The sequence below is a fragment of the Stigmatopora argus genome, chromosome 15, assembly GCF_051989625.1.
Source record: "Stigmatopora argus isolate UIUO_Sarg chromosome 15, RoL_Sarg_1.0, whole genome shotgun sequence".
NCBI lineage: Eukaryota > Metazoa > Chordata > Actinopteri > Syngnathiformes > Syngnathidae > Stigmatopora > Stigmatopora argus.
The window spans coordinates 9,973,303-9,993,753 of record NC_135401.1 but is presented as its reverse complement, the minus strand read 5'-3'; the positions used below and the strand labels follow the sequence as shown (position 1 = coordinate 9,993,753).

At 39.3% G+C, this 20,451-nt stretch overlaps 1 protein-coding gene across 3 annotated transcripts in view; it reads left to right on the top strand.

Moving 5' to 3' along the window:
* The first annotated feature begins 240 nt into the window (after positions 1–240).
* impg1b (interphotoreceptor matrix proteoglycan 1b) overlaps positions 241–20,451 on the top strand; it is a 33,459-nt gene continuing 13,248 nt past the window's right edge. The window contains exons 1-8 of one of the 3 annotated variants that reach the window (XM_077620706.1): positions 241–618; positions 822–912; positions 16,596–16,814; positions 18,902–19,068; positions 19,511–19,539; positions 19,744–19,778; positions 19,872–19,918; positions 19,989–20,138. In XM_077620706.1, the coding sequence (XP_077476832.1) occupies positions 613–618; positions 822–912; positions 16,596–16,814; positions 18,902–19,068; positions 19,511–19,539; positions 19,744–19,778; positions 19,872–19,918; positions 19,989–20,138 (744 nt within the window). In that variant the 5' untranslated portion in view covers positions 241–612. Of the gene's footprint in view, positions 619–821; positions 913–8,902; positions 9,437–16,595; positions 16,815–18,901; positions 19,069–19,510; positions 19,540–19,743; positions 19,779–19,871; positions 19,919–19,988; positions 20,139–20,451 lie in introns of those variants that run through there. The other 2 variants (XM_077620707.1, XM_077620708.1) reach the window with 2 other exon arrangements.

Here is a 20,451-nt window from a genome sequence, read left to right as displayed (position 1 = left end):
TACTTGTCATCCATGAAGCCAATATATGTAGTAATCTGCTTGAGAGAATCATGTGATTGGACACTCTGTATGCGGCTTGCCATAAAGGAGTCCAATAATAAGGGAAAGGATAAACATGACACACCTTCATTGACCCACTGCTTGTGTTTTCATTGGCACTCACACTGAATTGCAAACGCTCACAGCTGCATTGCACTGCTGTTAACGACCACTCACACACCTAAAAACCTTATGCCACAAGATTACCTACTTAGATAACTTTGGAGTGGTAGTCTCAATGGCCATCTTGAGAGGAAGGAGGAAGTTTTGCCTGGATGAATTTAGCCATAAACTTTAATCAATTAATTTGAACTTAATCAATATTGAAAAAAATATTTTAATTGAACATAACATCATTCAATTCAGTTATGTGCATGTAACCTATACACAATTAGGTAGCTAAAATGACTCAAAACAAAAGAAAGTTAAGCTGTCTAGCTAGCATTTTTGATTGGCTGTTTTGCCTATGATCAAATATTTAATTGCTAGCCCAGTCATGCACTCATTAAACAATTTTGGGATAGGCTCCAGTACCCCTGCAGCATTTGTGAGGATAAACTGCATAGAAGATGAATGAAGGTATGTACATATGTTCTTTCAATATTTCCTTTTCTTACAAAAAGCAACAAGAAACGACGTGCATTGCAGATGTTTCAACCTATTACTTTGCTGGTACTTTTAGGGGAAAAAAAGAATATATTAGAGACAAGACTATTAGAGACAAGACAAACAATGAAATGTCCTTATTGTTCTTTTCTGCTACTGACTGCTGCTCCACATAGGGGTCAAGCTCACAGTTTCATCCTGAACTGCTTAAAAATGCACAGTGTAGACTCTTCACGCAACACGGACGACAGCGCGTCAAGAACAAAGGTCTGCTTTGCCCTTTCTCACACAACGAAGAATACATTTAGATAAAGTTACTGAAAGTTTAAATGAGGGAATAATGCTCAGGCAGACGTACTTGCTGCGACATCATTATACCTTCTTACTCTGTACCCAATTATGGCATGTACTATTTGTACATGCGATGGCGATTGTGGAAAAAGATCAAAACAAAACATCACACATGTGGTTTTGCGCTTGGTGAAGAACCTGCAGGAATATCAATGAGGGTTTTCCCTCTACCTTGGGGCCCCATTTACATATTGTCTATTAACCTTTCAATATTAAGCATAAGAAGGTCCATTGAGACGGGAACTCGGTAGACATGTTTGTAATTTGTCAATTTCACATGCAATAACAACATAAAATGTCACAGAGAATATTAGCATGAAATTTGCTTGACATGGGCCTAATTCGGTGCGCTATTCATTGGCCTCCAAGCCTGTAGCTTCTTGTCAACATGCATTTGCTGTGGTGCTTATGTCAGATGCTTTAACACAGGTTTGGTATTTTGAAAGCTTTGGGGGGTGTTTTACCTACGACGCACCATATTCAGCCCTGATCTTTCACTGGATCTTCAATCTTGTCACGTTTGATTAAAATGTGCACTGTTTTCTCCTCGTGGATCATATGGAGCATTATTCCCTTGCACTTCTTATTCAAGGTTCTCTTTGTGTGTGCTTAGCTTTTAGGAGCTAGTTGTCATGGTTACAATAAAACAACTCACGCTCACAGTATGACAAAGGATTCGAGACTTGGAGAGTTTAGAGAAAATCATTTAGATTGATGGATGCATGCTGGATGTGTGAGCCATGAAAGGGTTGCTAAAAGCATGAAAAATAAGGACTTTCGTTCATGTGAATGAGTAATAGCTGAAAGTTGGATGAGGATCGGAAATGATTTTGGGACAGAATCCATTCTCCAAACAGTGCAGTCAAGGACAAACATCATGTGAAAGTATTCCACTTTCACGTATTGTAACATCCAAATATGCCACTAAAAAATTGTCGTACAGAGAAGTAGCTATTAAAGAGAGCTTTGTCATGTTAAAATCTGAATCTTTAGTTTAATTTTTTTAAATCCAAAGATTTGTTAAGGATCTAAATATTGAAAAATGAAGTACAACTGAAAGTTTTATTTTTTATTGTTCAATGTAAACAAATGGATAAATAGAAAAAATAATATATTTAGTGTTTTTGCTTTTAAATTTAAAAAAAGAAAAGATTCAAATATATTGGACACATTTTAATGTCTTAAGATGATTTATTGACTATCAGAAAGTCTGTCAATCCATTAGTCGATTCATTTTGGTAGCCTTGTTGGCAGACGTATCAGCTCTCTGAATACAACCGTAACTACGACACGGCTCACGACAAATGAGTTTCACACTCCTGATTGACAGTATTCCAATCAATGATAGAGTGAATATGTCGCAGTGGTGGAGCTGGAAATCCTCATGTTCCCCTTCGCTGTGCTGCCACTTACTTTGACTTCTTGCTCAGCTTCCTGTGGCATACGTTCCTGCTCCATTTCATTACTTTTTCCATCCTCCCCACCGACTTTTATGAGTCTGCCTCCCTTTCACAACAGCCTGCTTGTCCAGGTTTCCCTCCTCCATTGGGCCACTGTCCTTCACTTGCTTCTTATCATCGCTTCACAAATCAGTTTTGCTTTATTCCCTTGTGCTGCATGATGAAATGAACCCTGCCCATGGGGATATTACACATTGAATTGCACGATTCATGGCTCCATCTTCGCTCTACCTGCACACCGCTGCCCCCTCTTCTACTTCCTTCTTAGATTGTTGCGGGAAACCCTCCAGGGCCAAAGACATGAGCATTTCATCCCACCTGTGCTCTTTTATTATAAGCAGTGCTGGATATGAATCCTCGCGTGAGGTACATTCAGGCTACGAGAAACACCCTCGAGCCACCAATTTTCTCGTAAGCATCTCGTTATCGAAGCGTCTTAATCAGAGCTTCTTCAGGAGTTATCCCCGCCCCCATGTCCTAGGGATGACAACTTTAGTATTTCATCTCATTTTTTGGGCTCAATACAATAGTATCTTATCTGATTGTCTCATCATGTGTTTGCATGTTGCTTTTCTTTTTCGATTCACATATTTTAAAATGGATCTCTTGACTTGATGCTGTTTTGATTTGATTTTGCTTGAGCGGCTCTCAGTTTTTTTTCTTCCATGCAACACACGCTGTAAGTACGCTGTGTTGACATAATTGTCCATCTGTCTTAATTATGGTTGCCAGGCAAACAAATCTCCCAGTACATGCTTCCAAATGTTTGCCATCCATTCCAATTGCATGCGTCAGTCCAAACCCACCCCTTGATGGTGGTCTCTTTGAGGGGGGGCACACAAAGTGATAATTGGGCCTCATTTGAATATTCTTTGTCTCTCTTCCAATCAAAGTTAGCAAAGACTGGACTCGTGCATCCACCTGTTGTCATTCATTTAAGAGAATAGGTCATGCTAAGGTCATTAGCTTTGTTTTCAGTTCAGTAGGCTCAGATTGTTATTTTCGAGCAAATTGTGATGATGCTACAATCAGTATTCACGCTATATTTGGCAGTTTTGACTGGTGGGATCCGTTTTCGCAATTACGATTTTTCAGTTTAGGCTTTAGATCCATAGAAATCTTATCTGTAACTGTAACTAGATTAATCATTATTATTATTCAGGAATTATTTTTTAGTCTTCTTTGCTGTGTCTCTTTTTATTTAAATGTTTAGGTTTTTCAAAGTTCCCGTATGCTACGTATATCATGCTAAGTGTGTAAAATGTGTTGTAATTAAAATAATGAAAACTAATTTAAAGAAATTACTAAACAATAATTTGTTGGTTGTGTTTACACGTCCCTTTGGCACATAATAACAGGGATCCATATTTAGGCAGTTTACTAAAGCAGAGCATGTGTATGTTTCCTAGTTTTTTTTTTTTACAACCAAGAGTTAACAAATAATGAATTTTTGGGAAAAGAATGTCTACCCTCAGTATAACTGTTCCCAAAAAAAAATCTCATCATGAGCCACCAGACATGGTTTGCCATTCTGCTTGGGTCCAAAATTCCAGAGTTCAACATTACCATAATAGTTTCTTTTCAAAAATAAATATAGAGTGAAAACATGCTGAAAGAGAAGCTAAAGCAAGTCACTCAAATCACTTCACTTGCTTGTGGCTTTCCAGGAGAGAAACAGGCGAGCAGAAGCGTTCGTAAGACATTTATGTAATTGCCTCCCACTTCCTGATAGTTATCCATTGATACATGCTGCCACGTTTGATGCTTATCATTAACTTACCAGGCTACAGGCCAGGATGGGCCAGGCCCTACCACTTCGGCAGCAATTAATCAAACAACTACTGCTCTCTTGAGCAGATCTTCATCACTGATTACAAAGAATTAGGACAAACCTCATGTACAAAGTACCATAAAGTAGCCGAGGTTTCATTCTTGGCATTTTTATGCTACATATTTGAAGACACTCTCATTGTCGTAAAACAGTGGATAATAGAGCTGGAGTTCATTAGCGATTTTGTGCTGTCCACGTGTGGCAGGTTTGTAACACAAAGGTGCGCCTATAGGCAGTGTATTGTTTTTATTTTATAACATGATTTTCTCCGTTATCATAGTTCAATGAAATTCGTTACTTGCATACTTAGATTATTTAGGCCAAGGGTGTAAGACTCGGGTTGGTTCGCGGGCCGCGTTAACGTCAACTCGATTTCATGTGGGCTGGACCATTTTAGATATAATATTTAGATTTTTAAATAAATGGACTAAAAGAACTGAATTAAAAGCCCTGAATATTCAGGTTTTTTTTATTTCTAAAACAATGTTTATTTTAGCTTTTTTAAAATATATTTTTAGATTTTACAAAATGATTTTTGAACTAAAAACACAGAAAAAAATGATTAAAAAATTACAATCATTGATTTAACAGGGGGAAAATCAGAAAATGTAATATACATCTATACTCTTCATTTTAAATTGATCCTAAAACAGAACGTTGGCACTCATGATTTACTTTCCCGGGCCACACAAAATGATGCGGTGGACCAGATTTGGCCCCCGGGCCGCCACTTTGATATATGTGATTTAGGCGATCATAATTCAGATGGTCATTAATATACTAGTTCTTATCTTTTCTTTCTACCAAACAATGGAGAAGCAGGCAGTATTCCACTGTGCAACTTCGATAAATTAAATGGAATTCGATTAAATGTGTACCACAAGCATTTCTATATTGTTACTTCAGAAACAAATAAAAGGAAATCCATCACGCAAACTACCACCAAACTGCTAGAAGGCATACCATTATCAATCTTGCCTGCCTACAACAGGTCCCAGTTGGTCACAGTGAGAGGAAATGAGTGCAATCAGTACCGTGCTTTTAAGTAGATAGACAATTTCTCCCGCGGGGTAAATAAAGCAGAACAAATCGAATGAAATCCGAATGTAAAACTAAGGATGAGGGGTGTAAGCACTGAGCGAACAATAGCAAATAGATGCATTTGCATCGCTGAAATAAGTCCTCCTGACAGATGGCAAGTGCTCCTTTCCCCAGCTGCATAATTTAAAGTGACCTCGTTAATGGCACGATGATTCAAGCCATCATCCTGTATGCGAAGGTCATGCTTGTCGGCATAAAATTTGTGGTTGAGAGTCACTCTTGTCTGAATGAATGCACTTGTTACAGGTGTGGGCGGACGGCCCCAAAACAGGCTATCGAGACAGCTTGTGATGGTGGCAATAGTTTATGAGGTTGAGCCTCATGACAGTAGCCAGGTTTCGAAGGCCGTGGCATCTGCAGCGAGGTGAGCCTGGGTGAAGGTACAAGACGAGATGCGGAGGCGAGATCCTGCGGACAAGCAACAGGTCAGTCATCACATGAACAAATTGAATAGTTAAGCTTGTGAGAGGGGAGTGACAGTGAACTGTGAAAGATGATTCAGCCATATGGTGGAGATCTGGGTGGCTTTAATAGGCAGGTGAAGGAATGACGACACCTGCCATCGCTACACCCATCTGGTCCCGGCCCCTGTAACATGGAGATGTGTAATATGCATACCCACACACAAACCCAGTCCAGGGCTTGACAGTAGCACAATTGGGTTGTGCTCATGCGCAGTTGATTGAATGACAAACAACAACAAAGTAGGTGCATCACGTTTGCACGTTAAACCCGTGGGCTGAGTCAACATTGGTAATCCTCATCTTTGACTTCATCTTGACACTGACCCTAATCCTGTGGGATGACGCTCACTTTCATGTCCTTAAAGAGCCGACTGAAGTAAGGCTGAGCAAGAAATGCAGCAACATCTGACTTCCAGGGATTTTTTTTAACCGTATTCCAAAACTTTAGAAACATCATGGCCTTGAAAATATAGTAGGGTAAACCCTTTATGGCTATAGATCAGGATATTAGGTATGGACGGATAGGTATTAAGCTCTACCATGAGAATAGAAATTGGTCCAAAATATTTGTTTTAATGATCAATTTGCTATAAATGAATCTTAATGAATTTATTATAAACTCACTATGTGCATGGCACAGCAGAGGCTACATCCTCAAGTGAAGGCTCTGCTATGTGTAGGAACATTCTTTTGAGGACAAAAATGTGCAAACTCTCTTGGGAGACGACAGATGGTTCAAAAGAGGGGTCAGAAAGGCCGTCTACATGAGGGTAAAAAGAGCATCTCTAAACGTAGTAGGTGGTTCATGTCACCGCCTATCTTCCCGGTTTTCCTCAACCATTTTTTGGCTCGTGATCCCTTGTACATTTGTGCAGAGGACACATTCTATTTTGATGCAGCCAGGCCCTGGATAGAGAATTCAATGACGTGGGTTGGCAGCAGCACCATTGGTTTGCGAATGTGTATGTGAATGGGTGAATGTGAGGTAACACCTGTTAAAGCATTTTGCATACAGTAAAAACAAGTAGATGAATGCGCCACAAGTATAAATTTACCTTTTTAGTTATTTTATTTGTTGACATTTTTGGGGCCGTTTTAAGTGCTGTCAAATAGATTGACAGCATTTTTGCTTTACCCGAAAGATTCTGGGTTTGAATTGCAACATTCAAATCAATTGGTAAAAGAATGCAAATTCGGTAACTATATTCTAATATATTGTAGGAATGAATTTCAAAGAACATGATTATTTTTGTCTTATAAGCCGCTCAGATTGGCTGGGAAACAGTATAATGTACACCCCGCCTGTCACCCAAAGTCACCTTAAATATGTTCCAGCTCGCCTGCGACCCTAATGACAACAAGCTCTGGAGAAAATGGATGGATACACAACCAAATCTATTACAAATATAATAAAACATGCATGCACACGCCTCATGCACGTGCGCAACAGCAACCAAACACCACTGCAGCTATTAAATATTGCTTCACAGTGTGTCACGCCTCAGCCCTCACTGGTTCCAAATTGAGATTTGTGTGTCAGAAAAGAGGCAGGAGGGATTAGGTTGGTCTTGAAGAGGCTTATTTACAGCAGCAATTTGTTAGCAACTTACATGAGCGGCTTATCCTGTTCACAGAAGGAGTTGAGGGTGGAGACTTGCCATACGGAGACTTCCCGCCCTGATACGCCCCAACAACAATTGAGGCCACATGCCAACACGTTTCTGCTACCCTGCCAAAGTCGCATCTAGAGTTAATTGATGGTTGACATAGTTGTTTGTAATTTTGCTTGTGACATGCAAAGCCTTCAAATATGCTGTTGAAACCGAATAGAGGCTTTCCGAGTCTTTTTAACTGACAACTGACAAAAGCAGAAATGATATTTTGAATTTACAATTTCTTGGACTGCACGGAAAATGAGTGGTCAGCGCGTCCGCCTCGCAGTTTGCAGTTCGAGGGTTCAATAAGTGTGGGTTTTTGATTTTTCCATATGGAGTTTGCATGTTCTCCCCGTCCCTCTGTGGGTTTTCCCTGGGTATTTCCGTTTTCTCCTACATGCCCCATAAATGCAAAGTAGGATGGTTGATCACTCTAAATTGTCATTATGTATGAGTGTGATTGTTCAATTCAGTCCCAGCCCGTCTTTCCTTTCCTTACATCTAATGCCCACAGTTGGCTAGGATAGTTTCAGCACCCCTTGTGAATCTTGTAAGGGAAAACAATGCAGAAAATGAATCAATGGCTTTATCTGAAAATATGCCTTTGTATAAAAGAACAACGTGAAATGTGTAAACAAACAACAAACCATGACAGTAGAAATATCACCTGCTAGCGCATACTTAAGTATGAGTCAGACAGAGATAAAAAGCAATTAAAAAAAGACAATAGAACCAAAACCAGCAATTGAGGGCAGATTGAGAGAAAGGAGACTGTGGAAGCAATAACTGCTTGATCTCTATATATGGATGGGGATAGCAAGAATCAATAAAACTCAGTGCTTTCTAAAAGACCACTGCTGTACTACCAAACCGTATTACGGAAAACACAATAAAAAATAGAAACATCAATACAATAATAATCTTTAAAAAAACAATGTTCCTCTCCATTGTCGGACACTTTTTGATGCTTGAGGCACTTATTATTGAAATAGGATGGAGATAGCTAGTCTGTTTCATGCAGTGGATTTTAGACGTCACGATCAGTGTGCGTGATGTTCACATATAATGAAAGAACGGTTCTATGCTCTAGTGCTGTGTTATGTGTCTGCAAAAGAACAACAATGACAGTATCAACAGCTAATACAGTAAAATATGCTTCTAGATGAGTAAAATAAAAATCAAGCAGTTGCAGAAGATGGAAGCATAACGACAAGTTGATTCTAGTTGAACACTGTTCAAACTGGCATCATCCAAACTTCCTGCTATTGAATACCTTGGACCCACACAGGCTTCCAAGCAACATGTTGGGTTGCATAATGAGTAGAAAAAAACTCATTGTTGGCACACATAAATAGAGGCCCTCTGTGCCACATTACTGCACAGTTGTCTCTGCAGAACTAGGGGAACGTGCAGGCCAAAGCGGAGTGGGCAGGAAAACGGAGCAGGTTGTTTGGAAGCGACTCAAACGTTTGTTCAGCCGATAGGGTTCCCTGGTGTCCAGAAGGTGGCTAACAGGATGAGGCCGGGCAGCCACGTGGGAGATTACGAGCTGCGAGAAGAAGGTAAAGAGATTAGACCCTAAAAGGAATTTGCTGTCTTAACCTCATCACTGTTGCCACTTGGACGGGAAGAGGCCTGAGCTCCGGCCGAGATCCCGAACGTGTCCCAGCCCGTCTTTGCTCTTTCCCTCCTTCGCTCCCAGTTCGTCCATCCATGAAGCCGCCTGCTTCAGCCACTAGGATCCGACCGCGGCACCCAGGTACTTAGACGACAAATTGAACGGCACTGACGAGGACACATGTAGACGAGCTCCAAGAAAAGACATCCTGGATATGTACCATCTTGGAAATTAACCCACAATGCTTTTTAAATTTGGACTATTTTTATTTTTTTGGTGTCTGCTTGGCATCCAAGCCAGGCAAGTTAAAGGTAAGAAAGCATTTTAGAAGATTTGATTTCTGTTTTAGAAGAATGATGACATCTTTAAGTGGCTACATACAATCAAATCATTCGATTCAATCATTAAATTGCAGGAAGGATTCTGTCTCTCCTGGTGTCAGAATTTAATTCAGAAGATGATTGGTAACTGATAATCATTATTTTGCTGAGGACCACCTTACATTTTTGCAGTTATTTTCTTAGGTAACTTCAATTCAATTATGAGGCAAAGTGACTCCGCTGGTCCTAAATCAGTGATAACGCCTGAGGGAAATTTCGTTTCATTTTAATGAGATGAGAAATGAGAAACAAAATATGTTGGAAAGAAATTATATTGTAGGAACATTTGTTTTATCTTAATGAAAGAAGAAAGAAGAAACAAAATATAATGAATGGAAATTTTAGTGTGGAGTAGTGGAGAACTCTACTGTGTTCTCAACAGCATAGACTAATATTAATCAATTAACGTCGTAACTATGTAAATATGTAGATGACTGAACAAAAAAATGTCCAGCTCTGTTAAGATTTAGTATGCCATTTGTAATTTATCTGGTCTTAATATTTTATAGTAAATAATTTGCGTGGTACACACAAAAGAATTAGGAACCATACAGTACATCACTGAAATATTATTTGTCTGATGTAATGTACTTTAAGTTGTTTTAGGGTACTAACTACTACAGTGAAGATTGTTTTTCAGTTTTTGGGTTGGGATCTCTATAAGATGCCTTTCACGTCTTCATTAGAATTACGCAGTCCACCCAAAAATATAATATACTATTATAGTGATGCCAGATTCAACAGGTAAAATTGGTCCTATCATTTTGCAGCATCATTTTATTGGCTGTAAGAACAAGACAAGATTTTTGCATGGCCACCACACTACTCTGTTATTTGATAAAACGAGTATTTTTTTTTTTTATTGTGGACTGGTATATTCTATTTTGATAATCATTTTGAATCTTTCCCATATACCTTGAAATTGCTGTCCATCCTGTCATTATGAGGTAACTGCCCCATTAAGAAACTCTGATGATTTCAATGACAATACAAGCATAATTTTGTTACATCCAAGGCTAAAAAGGTGGACAATTAATACCACTTATTTTCTTTAAAGATTATAATTATATGGATGTTGGTACTTGAAAAAAACTAGTACAGTTGGCTTCCTTATTGCGTTTTTTTGCAGAGTGAAAGTCTACCATGTGATGATTAAATGTCAACAATGTCCATCATTTTCGTAAGCTCAGATATTTGGGTGCTGTTGCAAATTTTATTTAGTTTGCAGTTTATATAAAATTCATATAATTTGATAAGGAGTATTTGGTCTCAAACAATAACTTTAATATGCATATGCATTTATATATTAAATGTAAGGTTTTGTTTTAGAATAAATGGAATTTTGGTAGGTAGTATCATAGATAAAACATATGCAAAATCTAAGTTACATAGAGCATGTCAATATCCATTTAAAATAGTATTTTTAAGGTTTAGGTTTACTACATGGAGAAGAAAAATATCAAAAATCTCTTAGTAGGTTGGATAGCACTGTAAATGATAATCAAATTAATAACCAACTAAGAATTATGAATTGAAGCTGATTTTAAGGCAGAATATTTGGTTCCGTTCTTCGTTTGAATGGCGTGTGTAGGTATACCTAATGTTGTGGGGCAGTGTTATTTTCTAGGACAATCAAGGGGCAACATTGCCATTTTAAATGAGAAACTTTATCAGTTGAAAATAACAGGTATACAGCATGAACAAAACAGGTGGTTGTGTGTGCGTGGATAGTATAATGTGATAACGTCTGGTGTGTTGATTGGTGTGATGTGCCCCCTTGAGCTCATTACGCTGAAGGAAACAAAAGCCATTCTGTTCCCAGCGTCACAGGACACTAATCTTTTCTGGCTCATAACTCCACTGGGCGGCCTCGTGCATATGCGTCGGCTATTATGGCCCCTCGGCCTTCCTCCATGTGGCTGTGCATGTGCAGAAACTAAATTTAAAATAATAAAAAAAACCTAATTTGGTTGTTTTCTGTCAAAAAATCATCATTTTAATGCATGGTAGTTTAGTTAGTGTAGTTTGCATGAGAGCCAAAAACGGGACATTAGCCCCATTTTTAGATTGCATTCATTAGTTATTCACCAATATTTCCCCTAGCTTTTGTTCTCATAACAGTTATGGGTGAGAGGCAGTATGATTTGGACTACTACTACTTGGCAACCAAATGCAAACACCGCTTCAAACTGCCACTCTCCCAAATGGGCAAATTTTGAAAAAGAAAAAAAGACATCAAAAGGCAATATTTTCGCTGTCAGCGCAAGTCTGGACTTATGAATTGAGCTCGTTGGGTAGGCATGTTTGACCAGGTTTGAGCAATTTTATGGTGCCGGAAGGATTAGCATTTTGCACTGCTGGAGGAGTTAAAACTGCAAATCTCTTTCTCACCAACATTCCTCTCACACGGAGAGATGCGTGCTTGTGGCTCACTGTTTATCGTAGGCATGATAGAAGAATAAACTTGTTTACTTGGGTCATCTGCATGGCATGGGTGGTACAAATAGAAAATCATGGAGTGATGATGTATCAGCAGTTACTTGCCTACTATGTCCATGAGTGCTCTGCAATTGCCTGGCACCCAATTCAGAGTGTACTTTGCCTACTGCCTATTGTTGGTTGAAATCAACTCCTGCACCCCCGCAACTGTTGTAAAGATAAGCGACTGATAATTTATGGATGGATTTTAAGGTTCTTCATTGAATTTACATTATTGTTTAGGGCAGCAAATCCCACAGCTTCACATTTCTAACATTGCGGCACGAATGATTCTGTCGCACAATTTTTCCTCTTACGAGCACAAAGTGAGACCTATGGCCTCTTTAGAAAATGTTTTTTTTGCTGATTCTGGTTTGGGGCCATTTAGAGTTTAGATTTGTGCATGTGTTTACGCAGGGCAAAGTAATACCATTTCACAATTCCCTTTCACATGTCAAGGAGAGTTCACAATTCAATACATTGATCTATGCTCTTGTGAGGCAAAGGTATAGAAAAAAGAGACACAAAGGTCTTCACAAAAGTTTAGATGATTAGTGAATGATCATGTCAGCATTGCTCTATTCACAAAGTCTCTCAACGAGGCCCTGTTGCTCATTCAAGAGGAAAAGTGAAGGACGTGGTTTGGATTGTCGATCTCCAAGGCTGCCGTGAAGGGAAACACACCCACACTGAATCCTTTCTCTGAGTCACTTTCTGCTCATTGAATGTTTTTATCACCCTCTTCTTTCACTTTTCAATTAGCAATAAGGTGCATGAAGGACACATTGTCACCTTGTGTCCACGACATTTCAGTACTGTGTCTCATCCAGTATTACAGTTCTGTCACTTTAGCAATGTTGTCACCATATTATAGTATAAAATGTGTCAATGTTATACAATTTATATTCATAAGTATCTGCATGGCGAAGTTAATAAAAAAACACCATGGGAACAGCCTTGTCTCTGTTAGGCTTTGTAACAACTCATCCTCATGAGGATAAGTGCTATAGAAAATGAATAGATAATATCTATAATAGGCAAAATAAATTGAAGAAAATGATCCTTAGACATCAAGGTTGGGGCGGCCCAGTGTCCGAGTGGTTAGCGTGTCGGCCTCACAGATCTGTGGTCAAGACTTTGATCCCGGGTCAGTCCTCACTGTGTGGAGTTTGGAAGTTCTCTCTGGGCACTTCCGGTTTCAGAAAATTAATGAACGAATGAATGAAGATTGAGGTTGGTGAAAGATATATGCTACAGGTAAATACCAAACATTATTTACTATCAGTGCAAATATTTAAACACACTTCTATTGAATAACAATGACTGAAGAGAAAGAACCTACCCAGTTGTCAGACTGGCCCTTGCTGTTAGCTGGCAAATAGATCAGGACAGGCCCAGACCAGTCATTGGGAAGTTCCCGACATTTCCCGACAGCCTGTGGTCTAAAGTGTCCTGGCTGCTGATAAAAAAAATTATAACATAAAATCACATGACTGTTGCTGCTAATTTGTCTGGGCCATCTGCGGCAACTGACAAAGTTTTGATTGGAAATTTGGATAAAGTTGTGTTAAATGCAATTAGAGCCAATGATGATGCTATCAAAGAGTTCTCAACTCTCACCAATTGAGCGGGTCACATTTTTTCAGGCTAGTCTTAGGCCTTGTGTCATTCTTACAACCCAAAAATGTATAACGCAAGTGGGGTCATAGCCCATACATCCAAGTTACTTGAGTCGATCTGTTTTCTCCAACTTATCCGAGGTTGGGTGGCAGGGTCAGTGGCTTCAACAGGTAACCCACCACGCATATCATCCTGCTCTGGGAAGATTCAAAGGTGTTCCCAGGGCAGCCGGGAAACACCGTCTTCACAGCGTGTCCTGGGTTGGCCCCGCTTCCCCTCCAAGTGTGACAAGCACAGATCACCTCACTAGGGAGACTTCCAACAGGCATGTTAGTTTGATCCCGAGCAACCTCATCTGTCTCCTCTTGATGCGGATGAGCAACACTCTACTCTGAGCTCCTCCTGGATGACTGGACGTCTCTCCCAATCGGAAAGGGAGACCCTGGACACCTTGGGGAAGAAACTGATTTATATCCACGATCTTGTTCTTTTGGTCACAACCCTACAGCTCGTGACCATAGTTGATGGAAGGAACGTAGATGGACCAGTAAGAAACTGATTTATATCCACGATCTTGTTCTTTTGGTCACAACCCTACAGCTCGTGACCATAGTTGATGGTAGGAACGTAGATGGACCAGTAAGAAACTGATTTATATCCACGATCTTGTTCTTTTGGTCACAACCCTACAGCTCGTGACCATAGTTGATGGTAGGAACGTAGATGGACCAGTAAGAAACTGATTTATATCCACGATCTTGTTCTTTTGGTCACAACCCTACAGCTCGTGACCATAGTTGATGGTAGGAACGTAGATGGACCAGTAAGAAACTGATTTATATCCACGATCTTGTTCTTTTGGTCACAACCCTACAGCTCGTGACCATAGTTGATGGTAGGAACGTAGATGGACCAGTAAGAAACTGATTTATATCCACGATCTTGTTCTTTTGGTCACAACCCTACAGCTCGTGACCATAGTTGATGGTAGGAACGTAGATGGACCAGTAAGAAACTGATTTATATCCACGATCTTGTTCTTTTGGTCACAACCCTACAGCTCGTGACCATAGTTGATGGTAGGAACGTAGATGGACCAGTAAGAAACTGATTTATATCCACGATCTTGTTCTTTTGGTCACAACCCTACAGCTCGTGACCATAGTTGATGGTAGGAACGTAGATGGACCAGTAAGAAACTGATTTATATCCACGATCTTGTTCTTTTGGTCACAACCCTACAGCTCGTGACCATAGTTGATGGTAGGAACGTAGATGGACCAGTAAGAAACTGATTTATATCCACGATCTTGTTCTTTTGGTCACAACCCTACAGCTCGTGACCATAGTTGATGGTAGGAACGTAGATGGACCAGTAAGAAACTGATTTATATCCACGATCTTGTTCTTTTGGTCACAACCCTACAGCTCGTGACCATAGTTGATGGTAGGAACGTAGATGGACCAGTAAGAAACTGATTTATATCCACGATCTTGTTCTTTTGGTCACAACCCTACAGCTCGTGACCATAGTTGATGGTAGGAACGTAGATGGACCAGTAAGAAACTGATTTATATCCACGATCTTGTTCTTTTGGTCACAACCCTACAGCTCGTGACCATAGTTGATGGTAGGAACGTAGATGGACCAGTAAGAAACTGATTTATATCCACAATCTTGTTCTTTTGGTCACAACCCTACAGCTCGTGACCATAGTTGATGGTAGGAACGTAGATGGACCAGTAAATAGACTTCGCCTTTCAGACCAACTCTTCACGATGAACTGATGCAGAGTCCACACCACCGCTAAACTAATAACACCACTACACTAAAAAACGTCTTCTGTCAAATTGTGGTTCTCATAAGTTTTAAGGCATCTGCAACTTCCCATTTCTCACTTAACATTCTTGTCACACAGGTATAAAATGTGTTTCAATTGATAGTAGGCCTTTGAGTACTTGATTTTGATCAACAATTAAGGATTTTAAAAAACATTTAATTGCAGAAATAGCATTTACTTTATCTTCAACTACTAGTTACATCTTGTATGTGGGTATTCGCTAAACTCTGTAACAATCTATTTTATTAGCGTTATGTAAGCCTACAGTGTATTGCCAAAGTGAGTTTTGTGAAGGCCATTAAAACAACAAAGCTAGCATCCATCGCAAACATTTACACAAACAAGACAATCCGAGAGCTGTTTGCGCTCTGTCTGACAAGTCCAAGTCCATCTTGCTTGCCAGAATAAAGAGCATCACGTTGCAGAATTGATCTCTCATTTTGCTTTTCTCCCTAAAACTAACAGGGAAGAAAACGAAAATCGTTAGTTTTCTGAAGCCGTTATTTGATAATCCAGAGGTTTGACGATTTCCCGTCTGTGTTTGGGGGCTCTTAAATCCCGGCTTATTGTTTTAAGGAGCCCTGAGAGTGGCCACCTGGCATGATAGCATTGACTTTTCTTCTGAAACACCTCTGATGCAATACTAACGGCTCTCTTACCAGCTTCTGTAACAGCCCTGAACTAGCTTCTATTTGCAATTGCTGTCCCAGTGGAGGTCTCCTGCGCGTGAGAAGTGTGTCACACCTTGTCTGTGTCCACATACCATTATTGGCTTACGTGTTGAGCTCTATCACAGATCGAACACTCTAAATTGCCCCTAGGTATGAGTGCGTGCATGAATGATCGTCTGTCTGCTTGTGCCTAATGATTGGCTGGCAACCAATATAAGGTGTCCCCCGCATGGTGCCCAAAGTTAGCTGGGATAGGCTCCAACACCCACCGTGACCCAAGTGGGGATAAGTGGTATAGAAAATGAATGAATGATTGGTTAATTATTGCATTAATTGTTTTTTTTAAATCAGTATTTCATGTGTATCGATGTATTTTAACTTTGTGAATCTTCTCTGTGAAAAGTTATCTCTATCTCTATAGTGTAAATAAAATACATAATGCAAAGTGATTAAAATACTTTCTGTTTATCTTATTTGCAGAAAGCCAGGATCATGGTATTTCAGGACTCCGGGATGTGAGGTATAGGCACTTTTTACAAGCTTCTAGAATGACGAAATACAACAGTAAAGAAGCAAAAGCCGGTGAAGAGGGACATCGGAGGAGGAGGTCAACCATACTCACCACAGGTGTCAAAGTATGCCCCCATGAGTCCATGAAAGCTGTCATTGGCAGCCATCGAGCCTACTACAAGCTTCGAGGTATTTACTGTTGATTTCTATGCATTTATTTATTTTAAAAACATTTATTTATTTATAGAGGTAAGGGTATCTAACATTTATGCTTAAAGTTAAATATGATCATGGCGGGAAAGGTAAGTAAATGTTTTTAATTTTTTTTCACAATTAAATATGGTATGTGGTCTTAACATGTTTTAATAATATTTTCACCATTATAACAAAACCAATAAGCCTCATGAAAAGCTATTTGTTTCTTTCTTTTCATTTACTCAATATTGGATTAATTGGGAATTCTTATTCCTAGTCATTGAGAACATTTTATTTTTTATTTTTGTGCATCCAAGATTTTAGTGAGGCTGCATCGAGAGGTCATTTTACATTGCCTTAGTGTATTCAGATGGGTTTTGAGATTAATTTGAATTTTTGTTTTGTTATGTGGAGAAGATAAAATCTTTTTCTTATTAAAAACAAACCTTCATATTGTGATTCATATGTGTTGACAATACCGAGTGTTTTCCTCTTTTGGTCATTTACCTGATAGTCCTTCAAAACCTTTGGGCAATCAATCATTTTTGCAGATTGTGTTTCTTGCCTGTCTGATCTTTTATGTATTTTTTAAGGAGACGCCTGCTACAAGTCAGCATTGTCTTTTAGTTGCGCGTTTTTGTCAATATATGATCACAACTATTACTGAACACTTTGAGGGGGAAAAAAAATCAATCTCATGTCTGTCTGATCACAAAGCAAGGCTGTTTATTCCTTTGAGCATTGTGTCCTTACAAATTCCTGTGAAATATGCTTTTCTGGTCTAAAAGGGATTGGAAAATGAAGCAAAATCCCCCCGCCCCCAAAACCCCCAAAACAAAACCAAACAAAAAAACTGACACGTCAATAACAGTAAAAGCAGAGGGCATATCTTTTTGAATAAAGACAGAAAGGACGCCTTGATATCGTCCATTCATTTATATGCAAATGTTCTCTGTCTACCAAATAGTCAAGCAGAGCTTTAAAATGACCACCTTGGGTTTTAAAATACATACTAAGTTGATAACAGATATGGCTCCAATGTGTAATTTAAAAAGTAATGCCAGATGATATTGGTGATGCAAATGTAATCGCTGCTAGTAGAAATTAATTTACTAGGGAATAAAGATAATGTTGGACAATTTGAACCTTGCAGTAGCACAAAAATTCCAGTGTTTGGGACGGTGAATATTCATAAAGATATGCAAATGCAGCAGACAAGAGCACAAACGCTGACAAGAAGCATGTGGCCTATTTTAATTTCCTTTTTAAAATCCTTTCTGCATTATTATTTATATCATTGTATTGTATTTTTTGGGTGTTGCACTCAAACATTTTTAAGCGGCACTCTGATATGTGATATGGATTTGAAATGTGTAATCATAATGCTGATTGTGAGATTAATTATGAAAATGCAATACTTAGTTTATAGTAATTTATTCCCCATTTCCTGATATAATTTCATTCGTCTCATTTTGCCGTGCTCCATTCATCCAATGAGCTTTTCATAATTACACATTTAATTAAATTGGTTTTCAATCAGAGTAAAAAACAAAACTGTCATGAGGTTAAAATAAACACAATGAGGCAACCCAGTAGACGAATGGTTAGCGTGTCATCCTCACAGTTCTGAGATCGAGGGTTCAATCCCACGTACGGACCTTCCTGTTTGGCGTTTGCATGTTCTCTCTGGGCTTGCGTGGGTTTTCTCTGGACACTCCGGTTTCCTCCCACATTCCAAAAACATGCAGGGTAGGCTGGTTGAACACTCTAAATTACACCTAAGTATGAGTGTGAGTGTGAATGGGTGTCTGTCTCCTTGTGCCCTGCGATTGGCTGGCCACCATTTCTGGGTGCCCCGGCTTGGTGCCCGTTGTTGGCTGGCATAGCGTCCAGCACCCCCAATGGCCCTATGAAAAATGAATGATTGACATCATTCCCCATTTGAACAGCTCACAAATTTTCACCGAAATTAAAATCAAGATTTCTGGTGGCCACCCTTTTTTCGCTTAAATCTGGAAAAAAATGTCAAGTTTTTTCACCTAGTGAATTTGTTGTTAACAAAAAGTCACATCTTTTTTCAGTTTGTCAGGAAGCCATTTGGGAGGCCTTTCGTATTTTCCTGGACAGGGTACCTAACACAGAGGAATACCGATCGTGGGTTTACTCCTGCCAACATGAAAATCTCTGTATGGACGACCTGGCTCAAAACTTCAGTAGTTCTCAAGAGCATTTGGAAATGGTAGCCCAAGTAAGTGATGCAATAGTTGTATTTTGTGCTTCAATATTCCTCAGTGAGCAGACTGGAATCTTAATGTTCACCCTTGTGCATGAGCAGATATAGACCCCCCCCCCCAAGCAACCAAACATATTTAACGTACTTAGATTGCCACTTTGGGACAATTTAACGTCTTCAATTAACCTAGCATGCTTATTTTTGAATGTGTGAGTAAACTAGAAGCTATACACATTGGGATAACATGCAAACTAGTATACTTTAGATATGAATTCATGACCTCTGGTCCATGATGTGGTTGTTGTAATGAGTCAGCCACCATTCTGCCTAAATTCAAACAGATTTGAGGTGATTTTCTTTAATATAACTGAAGGGAGTCGGCGTATCATTACTAATATGAATACTAATACACTTTGGGTGACACTGATGAAACACGATGATATTTTTTGACTTTCAGAGAGTGGCTGAGCAGGCTCAGCTTGATGGGTAGGTCTACCGTCATCTTTTGAAAACATTATTTTCTTGACTGTTGTTTTTGCCAAGTATGTGAAATAGCCAATTTAGATTCTGATTAGCAACCCACACAAAGTAGTTTCTGTGATGTTATCATGTTGTTTTTGACTTAAAATGTTTTTCCCCCCCTTAACTTCAATAGTTAAAAATGTAACCACTTTTTTGTCCTTCAATCAGTGTTGTATTGGACACACCAGAACCAGGAGTGGAATGTGAGTTAAAAACAAGTGACATGCTTACTATACTATGTATTTAATTTTGGTTGACAAACAGCAGTCTGTTAATATATTTCTTTTTGGTTTTAGGCACTTGGACCCCCCCAGTGATTTTGATTCCAACTGAAGATAATATGGTATTTAAAGTCTCTGCTCAATATTTTACATGAGAATGGCTGTGCTGAATAACAACTTTGTCTTTACCAGACAAAGGAACAGCCAAAAATGATACAAGAGAACTATGGGGAGCACATTGTTGAGTTTAATGCTACCATTGTGGAGCCGTCCTACATTGAGCTACTGCATGATCCTCAGGCAGCTGACGCGGAAGACATCACTGGAGAAATAACCGACAAGGTACAATCTCATGAGGGATGTAGGGATTTTTGAGACTTTTAGTCCTCCTCTTTCGATGTTTGGGTTCTTGCAAGAACCACCTACATCATTGTCCAAAACAAGCAAAGAGCTCCACATTGATGTCACTTACTCTTCAAGTTAGTGTCACGCAGAAAAGGTGTGTTCACTTTAATCAGAGCCCAAACACAGCCACGAATCATTCTACCCAGGGGTTTTATAGCTTGCAAGCGAGAAGTTTAGGTGTTTGGGTAATTAGATGAATAGGTAGTCCAGGCTTACCTCATACTTTCAATGTTCGGGGAACTATAACATC